The sequence below is a fragment of the Schistocerca cancellata genome, chromosome 6 (genome assembly GCF_023864275.1).
Source record: "Schistocerca cancellata isolate TAMUIC-IGC-003103 chromosome 6, iqSchCanc2.1, whole genome shotgun sequence".
Classification (NCBI taxonomy): domain Eukaryota; kingdom Metazoa; phylum Arthropoda; class Insecta; order Orthoptera; family Acrididae; genus Schistocerca; species Schistocerca cancellata.
This window is the reverse complement of record NC_064631.1, coordinates 443174091-443191855: the sequence shown is the minus strand read 5'-3', so window position 1 is coordinate 443191855 and position 17765 is coordinate 443174091. Positions and strand designations below refer to the sequence as shown.

The following is a 17765-nucleotide window of genomic DNA, read 5'->3' as shown; positions in this document are numbered from 1 at the left end:
TCTTTAGGAAAAAATTTAGAATTTGTCTTACGGCTGGAAAAGCTGTCACTACAGATAAAGCCTTATGTAAGGTGAAGATAAGTGACCGACAGAATCTATTGTTGTCTCATTGAAGATTTTTACCTGCAATTTTTTGTAAGAGTTCTTGAAAGACACATTTGTCTGCAGTGGAGAAGCAAATTTCGTTGGCTGACCGTCTCTGCAAACTACAGTGCCACAGAGATTATCAGGCAAAGCAGAAACTAGTAGCTACGTACGCGTGAATATTATTTGCTTGAGATGGAACCCACAATTTATGTAGCAGCAGAGCACTGAGGTACGTACCTTCCTGCTGAGCTAGCTCCAGAGTCGCAGCTTTCACTTTCGTCTGATGGTAGTTTCTTCATTTTCTCTACAGAGTCATCGATGAACTGATGCATGGAATTTGCCAGTTTCACTTGTTCCCTACCAAGACTTGATAACTTGAATATTGGAGTCACGAGCAGAAATGGGTTCATAACCTGAAACATAAAACCCTATACAGTATAGGAATCCGCGTATTATAATGTTTGCTACTTACATTACAGCATTTGGGACTAGTACGAGCCCAAAATGCACCAAAAGAAGCAACATTGGCAACATAAAGAACTGCCTTGTTCCATGATAAGTAGTTACACATCTAATAGAGAAGAAACTTATAGCCAAAGCTGTGAACTTCCGAACCAACTTGATCGGTGAAATACAAATCGAATAATTAATGAAAATTTTCAGGGTACTGACTGCCTGTCTATCTCCTAATTATTAGAAGTGCTTATGCAGGCTACTAAACAGCTAAAATACTATCGGTGGTGAATTTATACTGAAAGGGCAAAATAAGGATAGCAGTTTTACGAAATTACGTAGTAAACTTTAGACATTCACAAATTTTATTTTCAAGTGAAAAGTAACATTTTAATAACTGCTTCACCTGGGTGGCTGGCTGGCTGAAGGTAGTCACACCGGCGGCACGGATCATTGTTTGTCAGGTGGCTTAGGGCAGGTAGCGGAGATCTCCACTACGGGAAAACTCCGCTGACGTGCTGTCTCTGTGGAGACAGCTGACGTTGCATCTGCTAAACTGTAATGATCCATATGCAGGTGCGGGCTCTAGAGTTGCTGCCACAGCTCCTTATATCAGACCCTAACCAGGGATGGAGTCCTGTGGAATTTCCACACGTTGCGTCAACTATGACATGGAGTCGTTGATAATAATCTTCGCCACGAACAACGCAGACCTCGAGCTCTATCAGTCATCTTAGACTAATCGGTAGCCCACAATTCGTAAATAAGCATGCGAGACAATCTTGACAAAGTAATAGACTACTATCTGTCACTGCTACTAAAATGTATCTGAAAAATGCGAAGAACTTTAAACCTATTAAAAACTATTATGTTACGCGTAATATGTAATGTAAAAGCCTAATGAACAAGTGTTAAAGGAAATTCAGAGACTATAGGTGAAATCAATGTCTATGGAAAATCCGTATTCATTTTTCTTAGAGAATGAAATGAACTTTTAAGGAAACAGTGACTTCCTCTTAATGTGAATTACTTCTGTTTGAGCCGTTGGTACAGTCAAAGGTAATGTTACCGATACTCATGATTTGTTCTTTTATGAAATAATAATACTTCCATCCTTAAATATCACGTGCCAGCCACTTATTGCAGATACCCCTTTGATATCGCAATACTGAGTAGGTCAATGAAATTGTGTGTTACAGATGAATGTAATAATACTTCCATTCTTAAATATCACGTGCCAGGCACTTATTGCAGATAACCCTTTGACATCGCAATACTGAGTAGGTCAATGAAATTGTGTGCTACAGATGGATGTATCGGGAAATTTCGCTCACGTTGTTTGAAGGCAAAGCGACTGATAGTTCACTCGCCATGACGTTTAAGTATTTTATTGCCTAGAAGTGAGCTTACAGATCTATTTTTACGAAGTCCGATTTATATTCGTTTGCGCATTTTACGTGGCAATCACAGTAAGTGTTTTACGGTCAACGAGCCTTCAAACAATGGTGATTATCAGTACCCTTCAGGGCCTGATACATAGGAGGAATATAATACTCGATCTAAATTAATAGAGACTGAATATTTTAATGTGTGTGTGTGTGTGTGTGTGTTTTAAAGTGTTAACCAAATCGTACCATCGTATTTGTAATGTGTCATTCCAGAGCCAAAGTCATATTCATACATTACGCATTTCTTATTAAATTAAATATTTCTCTCTCTTTTATATGCCTCCACGGAAAGAAACGTTACACTGTACGTAAATACACGCAAAGCTCTTAGTAATTCTTCTTTTCCATCTTGTCATTAGTCGTCCAATATTTCTTCTTTGTTGTGGTTTATAATCATTGGTAATCTCCCGTTCTTCTACACGATTATATTTTCTTAAGTGTGAGAATGTTTATTTTCCCATTTGTTTCCGATATTTTGAATTCTTTTTGCAGCTTTTTATCAGAGATTTCGAAGTCCCTTCCTCGAGAAGCCAATCCTCTTCCGTCTTAATAAAAAATTTCTAAGATATATCTTGTTGACATATCATGCGATGGTAATGAAGCACATTGAAAATTATTTTTGTCGCTGTACTGGCGATAAAATTCACACGTTTAATAAGATTACATTAGCAGTTATCTTGTTGAACAGAATGTTGATAAGTTTTCTTGTCTTGACTTGTTGAAATTCTTGTACATACTCTACAAATTAAAGATTCTTCGTTATATTCATAATGTTGTCTAGTTTAGTTGTTTCAGTGCTGTCGTGTTACCTATGGAACTCCTTCTCTTATGTGGGGCACAGCTATCTTACCAAGTTCATTGCCTCTAACTTTGAGTAAACTGTGTAGCCAATATGTGACAAAGCAATCCTTCTACAACTACGAAAAAGACCGATTTTTTGTTTAAATGTTTATATTACCAAACAATATTTCCATTCAAATTCAATAAATTTATTCCTTCTTCATGCATTTATGGATCTACCGAATCTCTGTAGAACTGTAAATAGCTCGTATTCTAACATTTTCCCATTTAAGTATTGGCTTATTACAGCTTTTGCTTACCTAATTGTTTCAAATTTGTCTTCATTCGCGTGAGTAATACTTTTAATACTGTTATTTCTTCTTTTTGGCCTGCGTCTGAAAATTCTTTATCTCCTGTAGTTAATACTTTGGCGTATGAAGTCACTGATACTCATGTATCACTTTTACAGCTGCTTAGTGTTCAATTTGGCTATTTCGATATATTATCATTCTATACACTGTGCTTTGTAGACCGCAAACATTGACTTCTGTATTCGATATATACCTTGTTTCTGTTCCTTCACGATTATTTAACATTTAGGGGAAACGGCAGAAAATCAGTTGTATGTACTATACCAGGGGCTTAAAATGGTTTCACTGCCATCTCGTTCACCATTCCTAGAGGTAGTAGATTCGGTTCCGTAACTGCTGGTCGAGCGCATACCCAATTTCTGACAATAGTCAAAACTGTTTGCAAGTCTTCTCTCATTCCTAATCTACAGTATCTGATCAAAAGTATCCGGACATCCTAATGTAATGAAAAATGGCTTTGAGCACTATGGGACTTAACATCTATGGTCATCAGTCTCCTAGAACTTAGAACTACTTAAACCTAACTAACCTAAGGACATCACACACAGCCATGCTCGAGGCAGAATTCGAACCTGCGACCGTAGCGGTCGCGCGGTTCCAGATTGTGGCGTCTAGAACCGCTCGGTCACTCCGGCCGGCCAATGTAATGAACAATTTTTCACTAGGCAGTATAAAAGGAGGCGGGGAGTATTGTGTAGTCGGTAGAGAGGCGGTAACAATGGAATGGATCGGTCAAGAGAGTGGCCATTGGATTTTCACTGAGTAACAAATCTATCAGGAACAATGTCGTCCCGCTAAATCTGCCCATGCCGGCTGTTGGTGAAGTGCTTGTGAAGCAAAGACGCGAAGGAACAACCACATCTAAATCAAAACCAGGCAGATCTCACCCCTCTGACGGAAAGGGCCAGTCGAGCATTGCGAAGAACGACTGCAAAAAATCGCATGAAATTAGCGCAAGGGATCACTCGTGAGTTCCAGAGTGTCAGCAGCAGTCCAGCTAACACCATGACAGTGCGTAGGGAGTTTGGGACACAATGGTCGAGCAGCTCCTCATAAGCCACACATTTCCTTAGTCAGTGCTAAGCGAAGCTTGAGGTGGTGTAAAGAGAGACGGCACTGGACTGTGGATGACTGGAAACCAGTGTTTTGCAGTGATGAATCAAGTTATACATTGTAGCAATCCGATTGAAGGGACTGGGTTTGGTGAATGCCTGGCGAACGTTAGCTGCCATCATGTGTTGTTTACGGGGGAAGTGGTGATATGGTGCGGGAGATTACTTGTTTGAAGTGTAGTGTCCATGCACCGCTTAAGGTAGTGGTAAAGGAGGTAGAGTACGAACAAGCATTTGAGAGATGATCATTGTGTAAGCATGACAAGGCACCTTGTCAGAAAGCAGCATCTGTAAAGTAAGGCAATGATTTGTGGACAGTAAAATTAATGAAATGATCTCGCCTTCCAAGACGAGACCTGAACTCGATGGAACACCTGTGGTGCTGATTAGAACGTCAACTTACCTCCAGACCGCAGCGTCAACATCACCACCTACTCTTGTTTCCTTTCTTGATGGAAGAATAGCATTCCTCGAGAGACATTCAGACAACTCACTGTACCTAGCAGAGTTGAAGGCGTCATGAAGCCGATGGGAGAACTCCACCCGAACTAATGTCCACTAATATGTATCAGGATGCTTTTGATCAGATAATACATTATTCTGTCGAGCAGTTCCTTGAAAAATTAAGCTGATTTTTATTGAATTTCTTGTAGCGTTTACTTAAACTTATGGACTGACTTTTTTCATGTTCATGAACATTTATTTTTATCTGTTATTACTTTTATGTTGTAATCTCATGTACTGACACATTCCATGACCTTGGAGATTTGCTCCTCAATTTGGTCCTACGGAACTTGACGTGTAAACAAGTAAATAAAAATAAATTTGATGTTTCTGCTCGATTCTTTTTCGCCCTACTGACTTTCAAAACCCGCTTGGTCGTTTCTAAAGACCTTAAGCTGTTTAACGCCCAATTCACTCCGTGTTGGAGATATCGGAATATGATAGCTTTCTCATCCACTCATGGAACCCTTGTAGCTGACAAGGTCATATCTGCAGGTAAGCGGGCGGCGTGCTGATCTCTCTGGGGAGTAACAGTCACTGTGAGGAAATTCCTGTGAAGCGTGGCGAATGATTACTATGCGTTCTGTTTCTGTTACTACTGTCATCAAACTTACGCTCTAGTCCAGCCCTTTTACGAAGCCATGGGATGAGTTGAGAGGGACGTGGGTGACGTTCACCGTAGATTCCCGTGAAAAATAATCTGGTGTATTCGTCTCCCTAACACGGTAAGCATTTGCGGCGTCTTGAATTGGCCGGCAAATGTCTTATCACACTGACGTCTTGCGAGAGTTACTAACAGCCGCGGGAAGTAACGTACCTAAGATCAGATTAATGAATGTTTAGCCTGGAAGAGCAACGTCAAGTCAACATGACGACACAAAAGTGATAAATGAATAAATATTTATAAGTAAATTGCAAAAGCCATTCTACTAATTAGCTTGTTGAAAGATAAGATGATGTCGAGAAATACTAAGAATGAGAAGTCTAGAACTGTCGTATTGTCTGGTGTACCGTTCTTCACTTTGTTTCAAGTACCTACCGACTGAAGCCTGAGTACCGGTAGGGTCTCAGGCGGGTAGCGAAGCACGACAGAGAACCTTCCACGATTTTGACAGCTATATAGTAATGTTACTGCTTCCCTATCACTACATATCCAATGTGCAGTATTACAGTTACGCGAATGATTATCTAGACATGCTGCATGACCAGTTACATAGCAAGACTCTAATTTGAGGAGCGTTCCGATAAGTGATGCAACAAATTTTTATCTGAAAGCGGATTGATTCTATTCAAGATTCCAATAAGCCATATTATTTCCCACTCTTCTGGCTACAAAATTCCAATTTTCGATACAATCTTCGTGTAACGCGACGGCCTTACGCCACCTTACTGAGAAGGCCTGTACGTCCGCACGGTTGTGTCTGCCCGGTCTACATCACAACCAGCGGCTTACAGCATCAATAACCTCCCATCATCACCCTCGTAACGCGCAAGTCATTCCACACAGATAGTCCTTCGTTGCTATTTGTGGTGTTTTGTAAGCGTTGAGGAACCCAACGGGCAAACTCCTCTGAGTACCCCAACTGGTGGACGAGTATGTGAACAGTACCAAAAGAGACGTCCAGTTGTGAAGTGAGGTGTTTGACTGTGATTCGTCGACCGAATGATTGTGACCGCACGTTCCAACATTTCAGGAGTCACAGATCTATGCAGCTGACCGTCGCACTGGAGATCACACAGGTTTGCGCGACCTCGTTGATATGGTGATGAGCGCCTCGTCCAACGACTCACCGTGCTCCTGTTCACTGCCAGGTCCCCTTAGACATTCTGCAAACACCTATGAATATCGTCGATGCTTTGGGTTTCCGCCAAAAGAAACTCAATGCGCCAACTATCGCAACTTCATGAATCTATACGTGCTGAACGAGGAATATTCCAAGATGTCCCACAACAAGTTCTAAATTTTTTCAACCAAAACTGGCCGAGAAAAAAATGTCTTGCATCACTTATTGAACGCCCTTCGCGCAAGACTGTATTGGATGTGGAAACAGACTATAATGGGTGTTGATACTGAAAGGCTATTCACGATACGAAAACATAAATTTTGTCTCGAGCCTGGTATCAAACACCCAATGAATAATTGCTATGAAAGATACATCTTCTATAATGAATCGTCCACTGTGCTGCGAATTTTGCACGGTTTTGAAACTTAATGGCAGATCAAAAATTTGTACCTTACAGGGACTCAAAATCACAACCTCGCCTATGCCCCATCATGCAGGGGAACGTAAGTGTAAACGTAAACACCACTTGGGGACTAGGTATTAGGCCTGTCCGACGGGCTGACTGCTGCTCACATGGCGGTACGCGGAGTAATGTATGACCGTGCGACACGTGATCAGCCCGTCGCCAACCGCTCCAACTCCTATTGATAGTAGGTGAATCCCGGTAATTCCGCTGCTTCTTTATTGAAACAGCCCCTCATTTAGCCTCACAAGGCTAGACACCGTTACAGACACCGTACCTCAGAAAACCCATAAAGAGGTACCGGGAACCAAGCCCGAATCCTGCCACTCAGAAGGCAGCGACGCCAACCATTTTTACTTTTTCCTTCTTAGTTCTTTGTCATTTTCCGTCATTAGGTCTGTTCAGATATTGTGTGAAACATTTTCAACTTCACTCAGCTTTTTATTATGGTGTATAGCCAGAGACCTCAGAGAGCTGCCAACCATTCGAATGTGGACGTAGTTGCAACTTAACATCTGAGAAATATGAAATGTAGGAGAGAGGTACTGGTGGAGTGAAGATATGACGGTGGATCGTGAGTCCTGACTAGATAACTCATTCAACTGTGGAGGTAGTTGCAACACAACTTCTGCAAAGTATGTTGTTGTTGTGGTCTTCAGTCCAGAGACTGGTCTGATGCAGCTCTCCATACTACTCTATCCTGTACAAGCTTCTTCATCTCCCAGTACCAACTGCAACCTACATCCTCCTGAATCTGTTTAGTGTATTCATCTCTTGGTCTCCCTCTACGGTTTTTACCCTCCACGCTGCCCTCCAATACTAAATTGGTGATTCCTTGATGCCTCAGAATATGTCCTACCAACCGATCCCTTCTTCTAGTCAAGTTGTGCCACAAATTTCTCTTCTCCCCAATTCTATTCAATACCTCCTCATTAGTTAGGTGATTTACACATCTAATTTTCAGCATTCTTATGTGGCACCACGTTTCGACAGCTTCTATTCTCTTGTTGTCCAAACTATTTGTCGTCTACGTTTCACATCCATACATGGCTACACTCCATACAAATACTTTCAGAAACGACTACCTGACACTTAAATCTGTACTTGATGTAAACAAATTCCTCTTCTTCAGAAATGCTTTCCTTGCCATTGCCAGTCTACATTTTATATCCTCTCTACTTCGACCATCATCATTTACTTTGCTCCCCAAATAGCAAAACTCATTACCCACTTGAAGTGTCTCACTTCCTAATCTAATTTCCTCGGCATCACCCGATTTAATTCGACTACATTCCATAATCCCCGTTTCGTTTTTATTGATGTTCATCTTATATCCTCCTTTCAAAACACTGTCCATGCCGTTCAGCTGCTCTTCCAGGTCCTTTGCTGTCTCTGATGGGATTACAATGTCATCCGCGAACCTCAAAATTTTTATTCCCTCACCGTGGATTTTAATTCCTGCTCCGAATTTCCTTTAGTGCTTGCTCAATATCCAGATTGAATAACATCGGGGATAGGCTACAACTCTGTCTCACTCCCTTCCCAACCACTGCTTCCCTTTCATGCCGCTAGACTCTCATAACTGCCCTCTGGTTTCTCTACAAATTGAAAATAGCCTTTCGCTCCCTGTATTTGACCCCTGCCACCTTCAGAATTTGAAAGAGAGTATTCCAGTCTACATTGTCAAAAGCTTTCTCTAAGTCTAGAAACGTAGGTTTACCTTTCCTTAATCTATTTTCTAACATACGTCGTGGGGTCAGTATTGCCTCACGTGTTCCAACATTTCTACGGAATTCAAACTGATCTTCTCCGAGGTCGGCTTCTACCAGTTTTTCCATTCGTCTGTAAAGAATTCGTGTTAGTATTTTGCAGCCGTGGCTTATTAAACTGATAGGTCGGTAATTTTCACATGTCAGCCTCTGCTTTCTTTGGGATTGGAATTATTATATTCTGCTTGAAGTCTGACGGTATTTCGCCTGTCTCATATATCTTGCTCACCAGTAGGTAGAGTTTTGTCAGGACTGGCTCTCCCAAGGCTGTCAGTAGTTCTAATGGAATGTTGTGTACCCCCGGGGCCTTGTTTCGACTTAGGTGTTTCAGTGCTCTGTCAAACTCTTAACGCAGTATCATATCTCCCATTTCATCTTCATTACATCCTCTTCCTCTTCCATAATATTGTCCTCAAGAACCTCGCCCTTCTATAGACCCTCTATATACTCCTTCCACCTTTCTGCTTCCCCTTCTTTGCTTAGAACTGGGCTTCCATCTGAGCTTTTGATATTCATACAAGTGGTTCTCTTTTCTCCAAAGGTCTCTTTAATTTTCCTGCAGGCAGTATCTATCTTACCCCTAGTGATATACGCCTCTAAATCCTTACATTTGTCCTCTAGCCATCCCTGCTTAGCCATTTTACACTTCCTGTGGATCTCATTTTTGAGACGTTTGTATTCCTTTTTGCCTGGTTCATTTACTGCATTTTTGTAATTTCTACTTTCATCAGTTAAATTCAATATCTCTTATGTTACCCTAGGTTTTCTATTAGCCCTCGTCTTTTTACCAACTTGATGCTCAGCAGCGAAGTATAAAACTTAGGAAAGAGTTAAGAGTATTTGGCTGGAAAAGGCGAGGTACCGGGTTCGAGTCCCAGTCCGACTCACAGTTTTAGCTTGTCAGAACTGTTCCTGCCCTGCAGACGGCGGCCTCCTGCTGGTACGTACCCTGGCGTGCAGCGTCTGGACGGCCCTCATGTAGTCCTTGACGAAGCCGACGCCGTCGGCGCCGCCGGCCAGCAGGCTGCGGCCCACCACTGAGCCGGCCACCTGGTCGAGCGTGCAGGCGGCCAGGTGCCCAAGGGTCTCCTCCTCGGCCCCTGCGGCTGAGGCTTCGTCGCTCCACAGCGGTCGCATCGCCGACACCAGCGTCTCTGCGGCCTTCTGCAGCCACGTGTACTGCTCCTGCAGCCACTGCGTCTTGTACACGCGGCTCAGCAGCCTGCAACCATCAACTGGCCTTGTTAACAGGGGCTAGGGCTACCCTAACAGCTAGCAATTAGCTAAATCGTTAGTTATAGGTAACAGGTTACACTGTCCCAGTACCAACCAGATAACACACGGTTCAGTTCCAGTAATGTGATCACTGCCTGTGTTCCATATCAACATGCAACAAAAACTCAAGATGGCAGGTGACATCACTAGCAGTGGAGGGTGTATAAAACGTCTCGGGGGACGCGGAAAACAGTGCGGTAATGCGGAAACAGAGCGATTAGTGTAACGACCGAAAGGGCGTGATCATTGTCTTTCAGGCCAACGGTGGAAGCATTACCGAAACAGCAAAGTTTGTAAAATGTTCGCATGCCACCGTGGTTAAAGTGTACCACACATGGACAGCCCTCATTGAGACAGCAAGAGATGAGGTATGGTCATTAACTGTGTGTTTATGGACACGGTTGCTCCTGTCAGCCATTTTGTCTGCAGTTCGTGGTCTAGTGGCTTTAGTTGCTGCCACTGGATCACGGGGTCCCGGGTTGAATTCTCGGCCGGGTTGGGGATTTTCTCTGCCCAGGGTCTGGGTGTTTGTATTGACCTCATTATTTCATCATCATCATCATCACCATCATCATTCGTCACGTGGCTAGATTGGACTGTATAAATCATTTTGCCTCCACATCAGTCCATCTTACTGCACTGATTCCACACAACTGATTGGCACATACACACAACCTGCCTTCCATTTATTAAAGCAGCGGTGGGGTCTTATATGACCGCTCTGCGCTAGTTCTATTCCATCAATAGCGCTCCAGAGTGACCAGTGTGTCCCTTTAAGGAGTGATAATATGGTCATTCAGCAAGAGTAAATTGGGGGAAGCGAAAGGTACAACTTCTACAGAAACCAGATAGCAGTTATAAGAGTCTAGGGACACGAAAAGGAAGCACTGGTTAAAAAGGGAATGAAACAGTATTGTAGCTTATGCTCGATGTTAGTCAATCTGTACCTTGGACAAGCAGTAAAGAAAAGCAAAGAAAATTTGGTGGAAGAATTACAGTTCATTGGAAGAGATAGAACCTGTGAGGTTCACCAGTGACACTGTAATTCTGTCAGAGACAGCAAAGCACTTGGAAGAGCAATTAAACGGAATGAACAGTGTCTTTTGAACAAAATATAAGATTAACATCAAAGAAAGCAAAATACGGGGATTGGAATGTAGTCTTATTAAAGCAGCCGATGCTGAGGGACACAGACTACCACATTAGACATTAAAACTAGTAGATGAACGTAGGTATCGTTTTGCTATTTGGGCAGTAAAATAACCGATAATAGCCGAAGTAGAGAGCATATAAAATGTAGGCTAAGAGAAGCGTTCCTGCGAAGAGTAACTTTTTAGCATCGAATATAGCTTGAAGAGTTCAGAAGTCTTTTCTGAAGTTGTCGCATGTGTTGCCTTGTGTGTAAGTGAAACGTGTACGATAAACAGTTCAGACAAGAAGAGAATAGACGTTTTTGAAAAGGGACACTTTAGAATAATGCTGAAGATTAGATGGGTAGATTATGTAACTACTGAGGAGGTACTGAACAGAACTGGGGAGAAAAGACATTTGTAGCACAGCTTGACTCAAAGTAGGGATCCGCTGATGGGGCGCATTTTGAGATATCTAGGTATCATCAATTTAGGGAAGTGTGTACGTAGGGAGGGGGAGGGGGAAGGGAAGAGGTTCAAATAGATGTAGGCTGCAGTTGTTATCCGGAGTTGAAGAGGATCGTACAGGATAGCATAAGATGGAGAGCTGCATCGAATCAGTCTTCCATCTGAAGACAACAACAGAACACAAAATAGTTTATTTATTACCTGTTATGTATTTTAACTGTATAACACTTTAACCATGGATGATGCTTTGAATTGCGTGGACGTCCGTGTAAGATAATGTTTGTGAAATTTGCTGTGTAGCATCATACTCGCGCTTTGGCACTTCTTCTTTGTTGTACATTCGTGAAGGAAGATTGACAATCGTTATGTTTCTCCTCAGTGAGCCGATTGATGCTATTAATGTTGTTAACAATGTGGAAAACCAAATTCTAAGCTCCCTTCGCAATGACAACGAGTTGTTCTTTTCACTTCAATGGTGATGTAGAAGAGGTACAATAATTTGGAGGCGGTCTTACGCTCAGTCTACAAGGTTTGACCGGCGTGTGTGGCGGGCGGGTATCCTCCCTTTGCCTGTTGCCACAGACAGCTGCCTGGGCACGCTGCCATACACATTACGCCGGGTTCGGATGGAACAATTGGGTTCTTATGTTGTAGATAAGTGTCGTAGCACTGCAGACTGTACGAAACTAAACCGACGTTAGTAACAGATCACTGAACAGCGAAGCAAAGGAACAAAGTATTATCTTGTTTTCAGCACCTCACTTCTAACTTACATTGTTTTTTAAATTGTTCTAATGCTTTCAGTGCTATTTGGAAAATTGACTTTAATTACTAAGTGTTATAATACTACAGTTTGCAAAGAAAACAGTTTTAGCGTAATGCTGTTTACACTGGTATGCAATACTTAAGGCTAGAGATAACTTCCGCATGACGCGTCACTGACAAGAAACACACAGCCCGATGATGAAATTTGCGCCATACATTGAAAGACCTGCTCCAATATAGTTCAAAAGGTAAATGAAAAAAAGAAAAACGTAATGAGACGAAGAGAAACGACACTTTTATTCAAAGGCAATAATTATGCTGAAGTCAGTCAATGCATGATGGTTCCCTGTACAAGACAAGAGGCGAATCATTGGTTATGAGCAGGGTATCTGTTCACCATGGACAGCGACGCATGCGCTGCGACATGTGTCCTAGCTCGCTTCAAGGTTGCTAAAGGGTCCTTATGTTACGCCGTTTCATTCCTCCATCAGTGCAATTGACCAATTGACAACTGCTCTATGGTCGTTGGTGCATGTGGATGTACTACGCATCCTAAACACACCCCACACATGCTCCATACGATTTAAGTCGGAGGACGCTGAATATCCTTTCGTTCCAAAAGCTCGTCGACTTGCGCTGATCGAAGCGGGAGCGTATACTCGTCCATAAAAATGAAGTGAGAGCCAAATGCACCCCTGAGAAGACTCACATGGAGAAAGACTACAGCGTCACAATAATGTTGACAACTGAGTATGTCGTGTCCAAAGAAATGGAGGTCAGTATGGCCATGCAACATAATGCCTTCCCACACGACACCATCTGGAGAACCAAAAGATCACTTTCGACAATGTTCGATATCAGAAGGTATAATGTCGCTTGGACGTACTGACCTCCATATCTTTGAACACGTAAACTCAGCAGTCAACGTTATTCTGAAGCTGTATTCATTGCCAATGTCAGTCTTTTTAGAGGTGCATTCCGCCCTGACTTAATTTTTTTGGACGGCAATGCACGACCGCACGAAACAGTGGAGAAGGCACAGACCTTGACACGATAGGTTATCCAGTGTATGGACTGTCCTGATCGTTCTCCCGACTTAAATCCCATGGAGCACATATGGGACGCATTGAGGAGACGTACTGCGGCATGTTCACATGCACCAACAACTATCCGCGGCAGTCAACAGCACTTGTGAAGGAATGGAACGCCTCACCACAAAAACTGCTTATCAAGCTTGTGGTCAACAACAGAGCACGTTGCAGAGCATGCACTGTCGTCCGTGGTGATCAGAAACTGTGTTAAGAACAACGTCCTGTCTTTTGTAATGCCCAGGGGACAATGGTAAATAGCGGTGAATACAGTGTAATTACTGTCTTTGAACAAAAGTAATATCTCTGTTTGTCTCATTGCATATTACTTTCAGTTACATTTTGCACTATACTGTAATAGTTCTTTCCATATATGGTGCAAGATTCGTCGAGTTATGTTACTTGCCATTGGTATATTACGTACGAGAGCTTTTCGAAAAGTAAGGCACGATCGGTCGAGAAATGGAAATCACTGTAAAAATCAAAGATGTTTCATTTGCAACAGTTTACTTCCAGCTACTTATCTACATAGTCGTCCTTCCGACTTCTGTCGTAGCGTTGTACCAACTTTCCATTACATCTACATCTACATCTACATCCATACTCCGCAAGCCACTTGACGGTGTGTGGCGGAGGGTACTTTGAGTACCTCTATCGGTTCTCCCTTCTATTCCGGTCTCGTATTGTTCGTGGAAAGAAAGATGGTCGGTATGCCTCTGTGTGTGCTCTAATCTCTCTGATTTTATCCTGATGGTCTGTTCGCGAGATATACGTAGGAGGGAGCAATATACTGCTTGACTCCTCGGAAAAGGTATGTTCTCGAAACTTCAACAAAAGCCCGTACTGAGCTACTGAGCGTCTGTCCAGCAAAGGCTTCCACTAGAGTTTATCTATCACCTCCGTAACGCTTTCGCTATTACTAAATGATCCTGTAACGAAGCGCGCTGCTCTCCGTTGGATCTTCTCTATCTCTTCTATCAACCCTATCTGGTACGGATCCCACACTGCTGAGCAATATTCAAGCAGTGGGCGAACAAGTGTACTGTAACCTACTTCCTTTGTTTTCTGATTGCATTTCCTTAGGATTCTTCCAATGAATCTCAGTGTGGCATCTGCTTTACTGACGATTAATTTTGTATGGTCATTCTATTTTAAATCACTCCTAATGCGTACTCCCAGATAATTTATGGAATTAACTGCTTCCAGTTGCTGACCTGCTAAATTGTAGCTAAATAATAAAGGCTCTATCTTTCTATGCATTCGCAGCGCGTTACACTTGGCTACATTGAGATTCAATTGCCATTCCCTGCACCATGCGTCAATTCGTTGCAGATCCTCCTGCATTTCAGTACAGTTTTCCATTGTTACAGCCTCACGATATACTACAGTATCATCTGCAAAAAAGCCTCAGTGAACTTCCAATGTTATCCACAAGGTCATTTATATATACTGTGAATAGCAACGGTCCTACAACACTCATCTCTGGCACTCCTGAAATCACTCTTACTTCGGAAGACTTCTCTCCATTGAGAATGACATGCTGCGTTCTGTTATCTAGGAACTCTTCAATCCAATCACACAATTGGTCTGATAGTCCATATGCTCTTACTTTGTTCATTAAACGACTGTGGGGAACTGTATCGAACGCCTTGCGGAAGTCAAGAAACACGGCATCTACCTGGGAACCCGTGTCTATGGCTCTCTGAGTCTCGTGGAGGAATAGCGCGAGCTAGGTTTCACACGATCGACTTTTTCGAAACCCATGCTGATTCCTACAGAGTAGATTTCTAATCTCCAGAAAAGTCATTATACTCGAACATAATACGTGTTTCAAAATTCTACAACTGATCGACTTTAGAGACATAGTTCTATAGTTCTGCACATCTGTTCGACGTCCCTTCTTGAAAACGCAGATGACCTGTGCCCTTTTCCAATCCTTTGGATCGCAACGCTCTTCTAGAGACCTACGGTACACCGCTACAAGAAGGGGGCAAGTTCCTTCGCGTACTCTGTGTAAAATCGAATTGGTATCCCATCAGGTCGAGTGGCCTTTCCTCTTTTGAGTGATTTTAATTGTTTCTCTATCCCTCTGTCGTCTATTTCGATATCTGCCATTTTGTCATCTGTGCGGCAACCTAGAGAGGGAACTACAGTGCAGTCTTCCTCAGTGAAACAGCTTTGGAAAAAGCTGGTCTACAACTCATTGTCAGTGCCAAAAGTTGTCTTCATAGCCACCGATTCATGTGAGCGCGAATGAACCTCAGGGGAGCTAATTATGGGCTGTATTATCGGTGATCAAACACTTTCCATCGAAAACGCTGCAGGAACATCTTCATTGTCCCTGCAGAGTGCTGCCAAGAATTGACGTGTAGAACGAAACGCGTGACAATTATGTTATGTGGGTTGCATAGCTTAAGGCGAAATCTTTCACCAGGCCCTCATACTTGGAGGTACTTTCTAGTCATTTTTACGTTCTCGCTGTGAGCCCAGAACTGAAAATAGCTACGTGCCGCGATCGACAGGCGTACTAGAGACACTGCCTAACACATCTGTGCAAAGCTTCGTCAGATTTTCACTGTGGTTTCCATGTCGCACCGGAGCGGACCCTACTTTTCCGAATACCCCTCGTACTTTCGTCCTTAAGTTTTGCACAGCAGAGTAATTTATTGCGATAGAGGGATGGGCCGGTTATAAAGGAAGAAATGGAAATCTGGATGACGGAAGCGCTGAGAGGTTGGTGTGTGTAGTGGGTAGCTAGGTAGATAGATGGTACCGTCAATATATTGCAAGAGCGAGATAGAGGAAGGGGGAGGTAAGAGCGGAGGGGTGACTGAATCCGTGAAATGTAATCTCATTTCGTGTAAAGATACCTCAAAACATGAAGTATTCAAAACTGATTGATAGTAGATTTTGGCTATTCGTTAACATGAACCTCCATAAGTAATGTCGATCCGTTTGCAATGTAACTCCACTCAGTACTCAAAGAGTTCAGTTACTTGTAGGACAAATGTAATGACTATTTACTAGTCTTACAGTTACGTCGTTGCATTTTTTAAAATTTCTGTATACAAGTCTATATGTAATTTGAGGCATATATACTACACAAGCGCCCTCTTGTGACCAACTTGTTGTTGTTGTTGGGGAAGGAGACCAGACAGCGAGGTCATCGGTCTCATCGGATTCGGGGAGGAAGAGGAAGGAAGTCTGCCGTGCCCTTTCAAAGGAACCATCCCGGCATTTGCCTGGAGCGATTTAGGGAAATCACGGAAAACCTAAATCAGGATGGCCGGACGCGCGATTGAACCGTCGTCCTCCCGAATACGAGTCCAATGTGCTAGGATCAACTTGAATTAGCAACACGAATCATTACGATCACATTGGACTTGCCTGTGGTTCACAACAGAAGACGAGGGGTAATGTACCCGTAAGTCAATATGTAAACAGTGTTTTAGCAAAAGATTTTTTATATTTTCAAAGTTTGGTATGCTTTCCCCATAAACTTTAGCAGATTCATTATAACATTAATGTATCAATTTTACACGTTCATGATAGCGTGTATGTGTTGCTGTGTAACCCTCGAAAATTATGTAATTTCGAAACGCCTAAGGCAAATTTCATCCAGTAAAATAGTGTGACAGACAAGTGAAGTTTCAGGTGCACAATAAAAGCGAAATTTCGCAGAAATGGACGCCAGGTGAGTGCCCGGCAAGGCTGACCTGCGTCGGCTGCGCCAGAGGTCCCCCCTGGAGGCGAGCAGACCGTTGCCCGTCAGCGGCCGCAGCACCTCCATGATGTAGTCGTCTCGGTCCACGTGCGCCCCCGTGCTCAGCACGAGGCGCGCGTGCTCCGGGTGCGACAGCAGCACATACAGCCGCGGGCCCACCCACACCCTGCAACAGAACAAACCATACAAGTGTCCGCCGCCTGTTCCACACCATTCTTTCTGGTAGCACTTTAGATGTCCTTGTAGAAATTGAAAATTTGTGGTAAGTTCCTAAGGGACAAAACTGTTGAGATCTTCGGTCCCTAGGTTTACATACTGCTTACGAACCTCCGACGGGGAGGGGGGGGGATGGGGGCGGGGGACCGAGCGAATCGTGATAATCTACATTTATACTCCGCAAGCCACCCAACGGTGTGTGGCGGAGAGCACTTTACGTGCCATTGTCATTACTAATTTCTCAAGGTAATTTTAGGATGTGCACTCAGTATAATGTCACTCGATTTTCTGTCCCTACCACCCGTCCTAAACATCTGAGTGTCCCAGT

At 43.1% G+C, this 17765-nt stretch overlaps 1 protein-coding gene across 1 annotated transcript in view; it reads right to left on the bottom strand.

The window, feature by feature from the left end:
* Nucleotides 1–17765, bottom strand: part of LOC126088377 (cytochrome P450 4C1-like) — a 322897-nt gene that overhangs the window by 81246 nt on the left and 223886 nt on the right. The window contains exons 6-8 of the mRNA XM_049906516.1: nucleotides 17214–17387; nucleotides 9720–9993; nucleotides 325–500 (exon numbers count right to left, since the gene is read on the bottom strand). Of these exons, the coding sequence (XP_049762473.1) occupies nucleotides 325–500; nucleotides 9720–9993; nucleotides 17214–17387 (624 nt within the window). The remainder of the gene's footprint in view (nucleotides 1–324; nucleotides 501–9719; nucleotides 9994–17213; nucleotides 17388–17765) is intronic.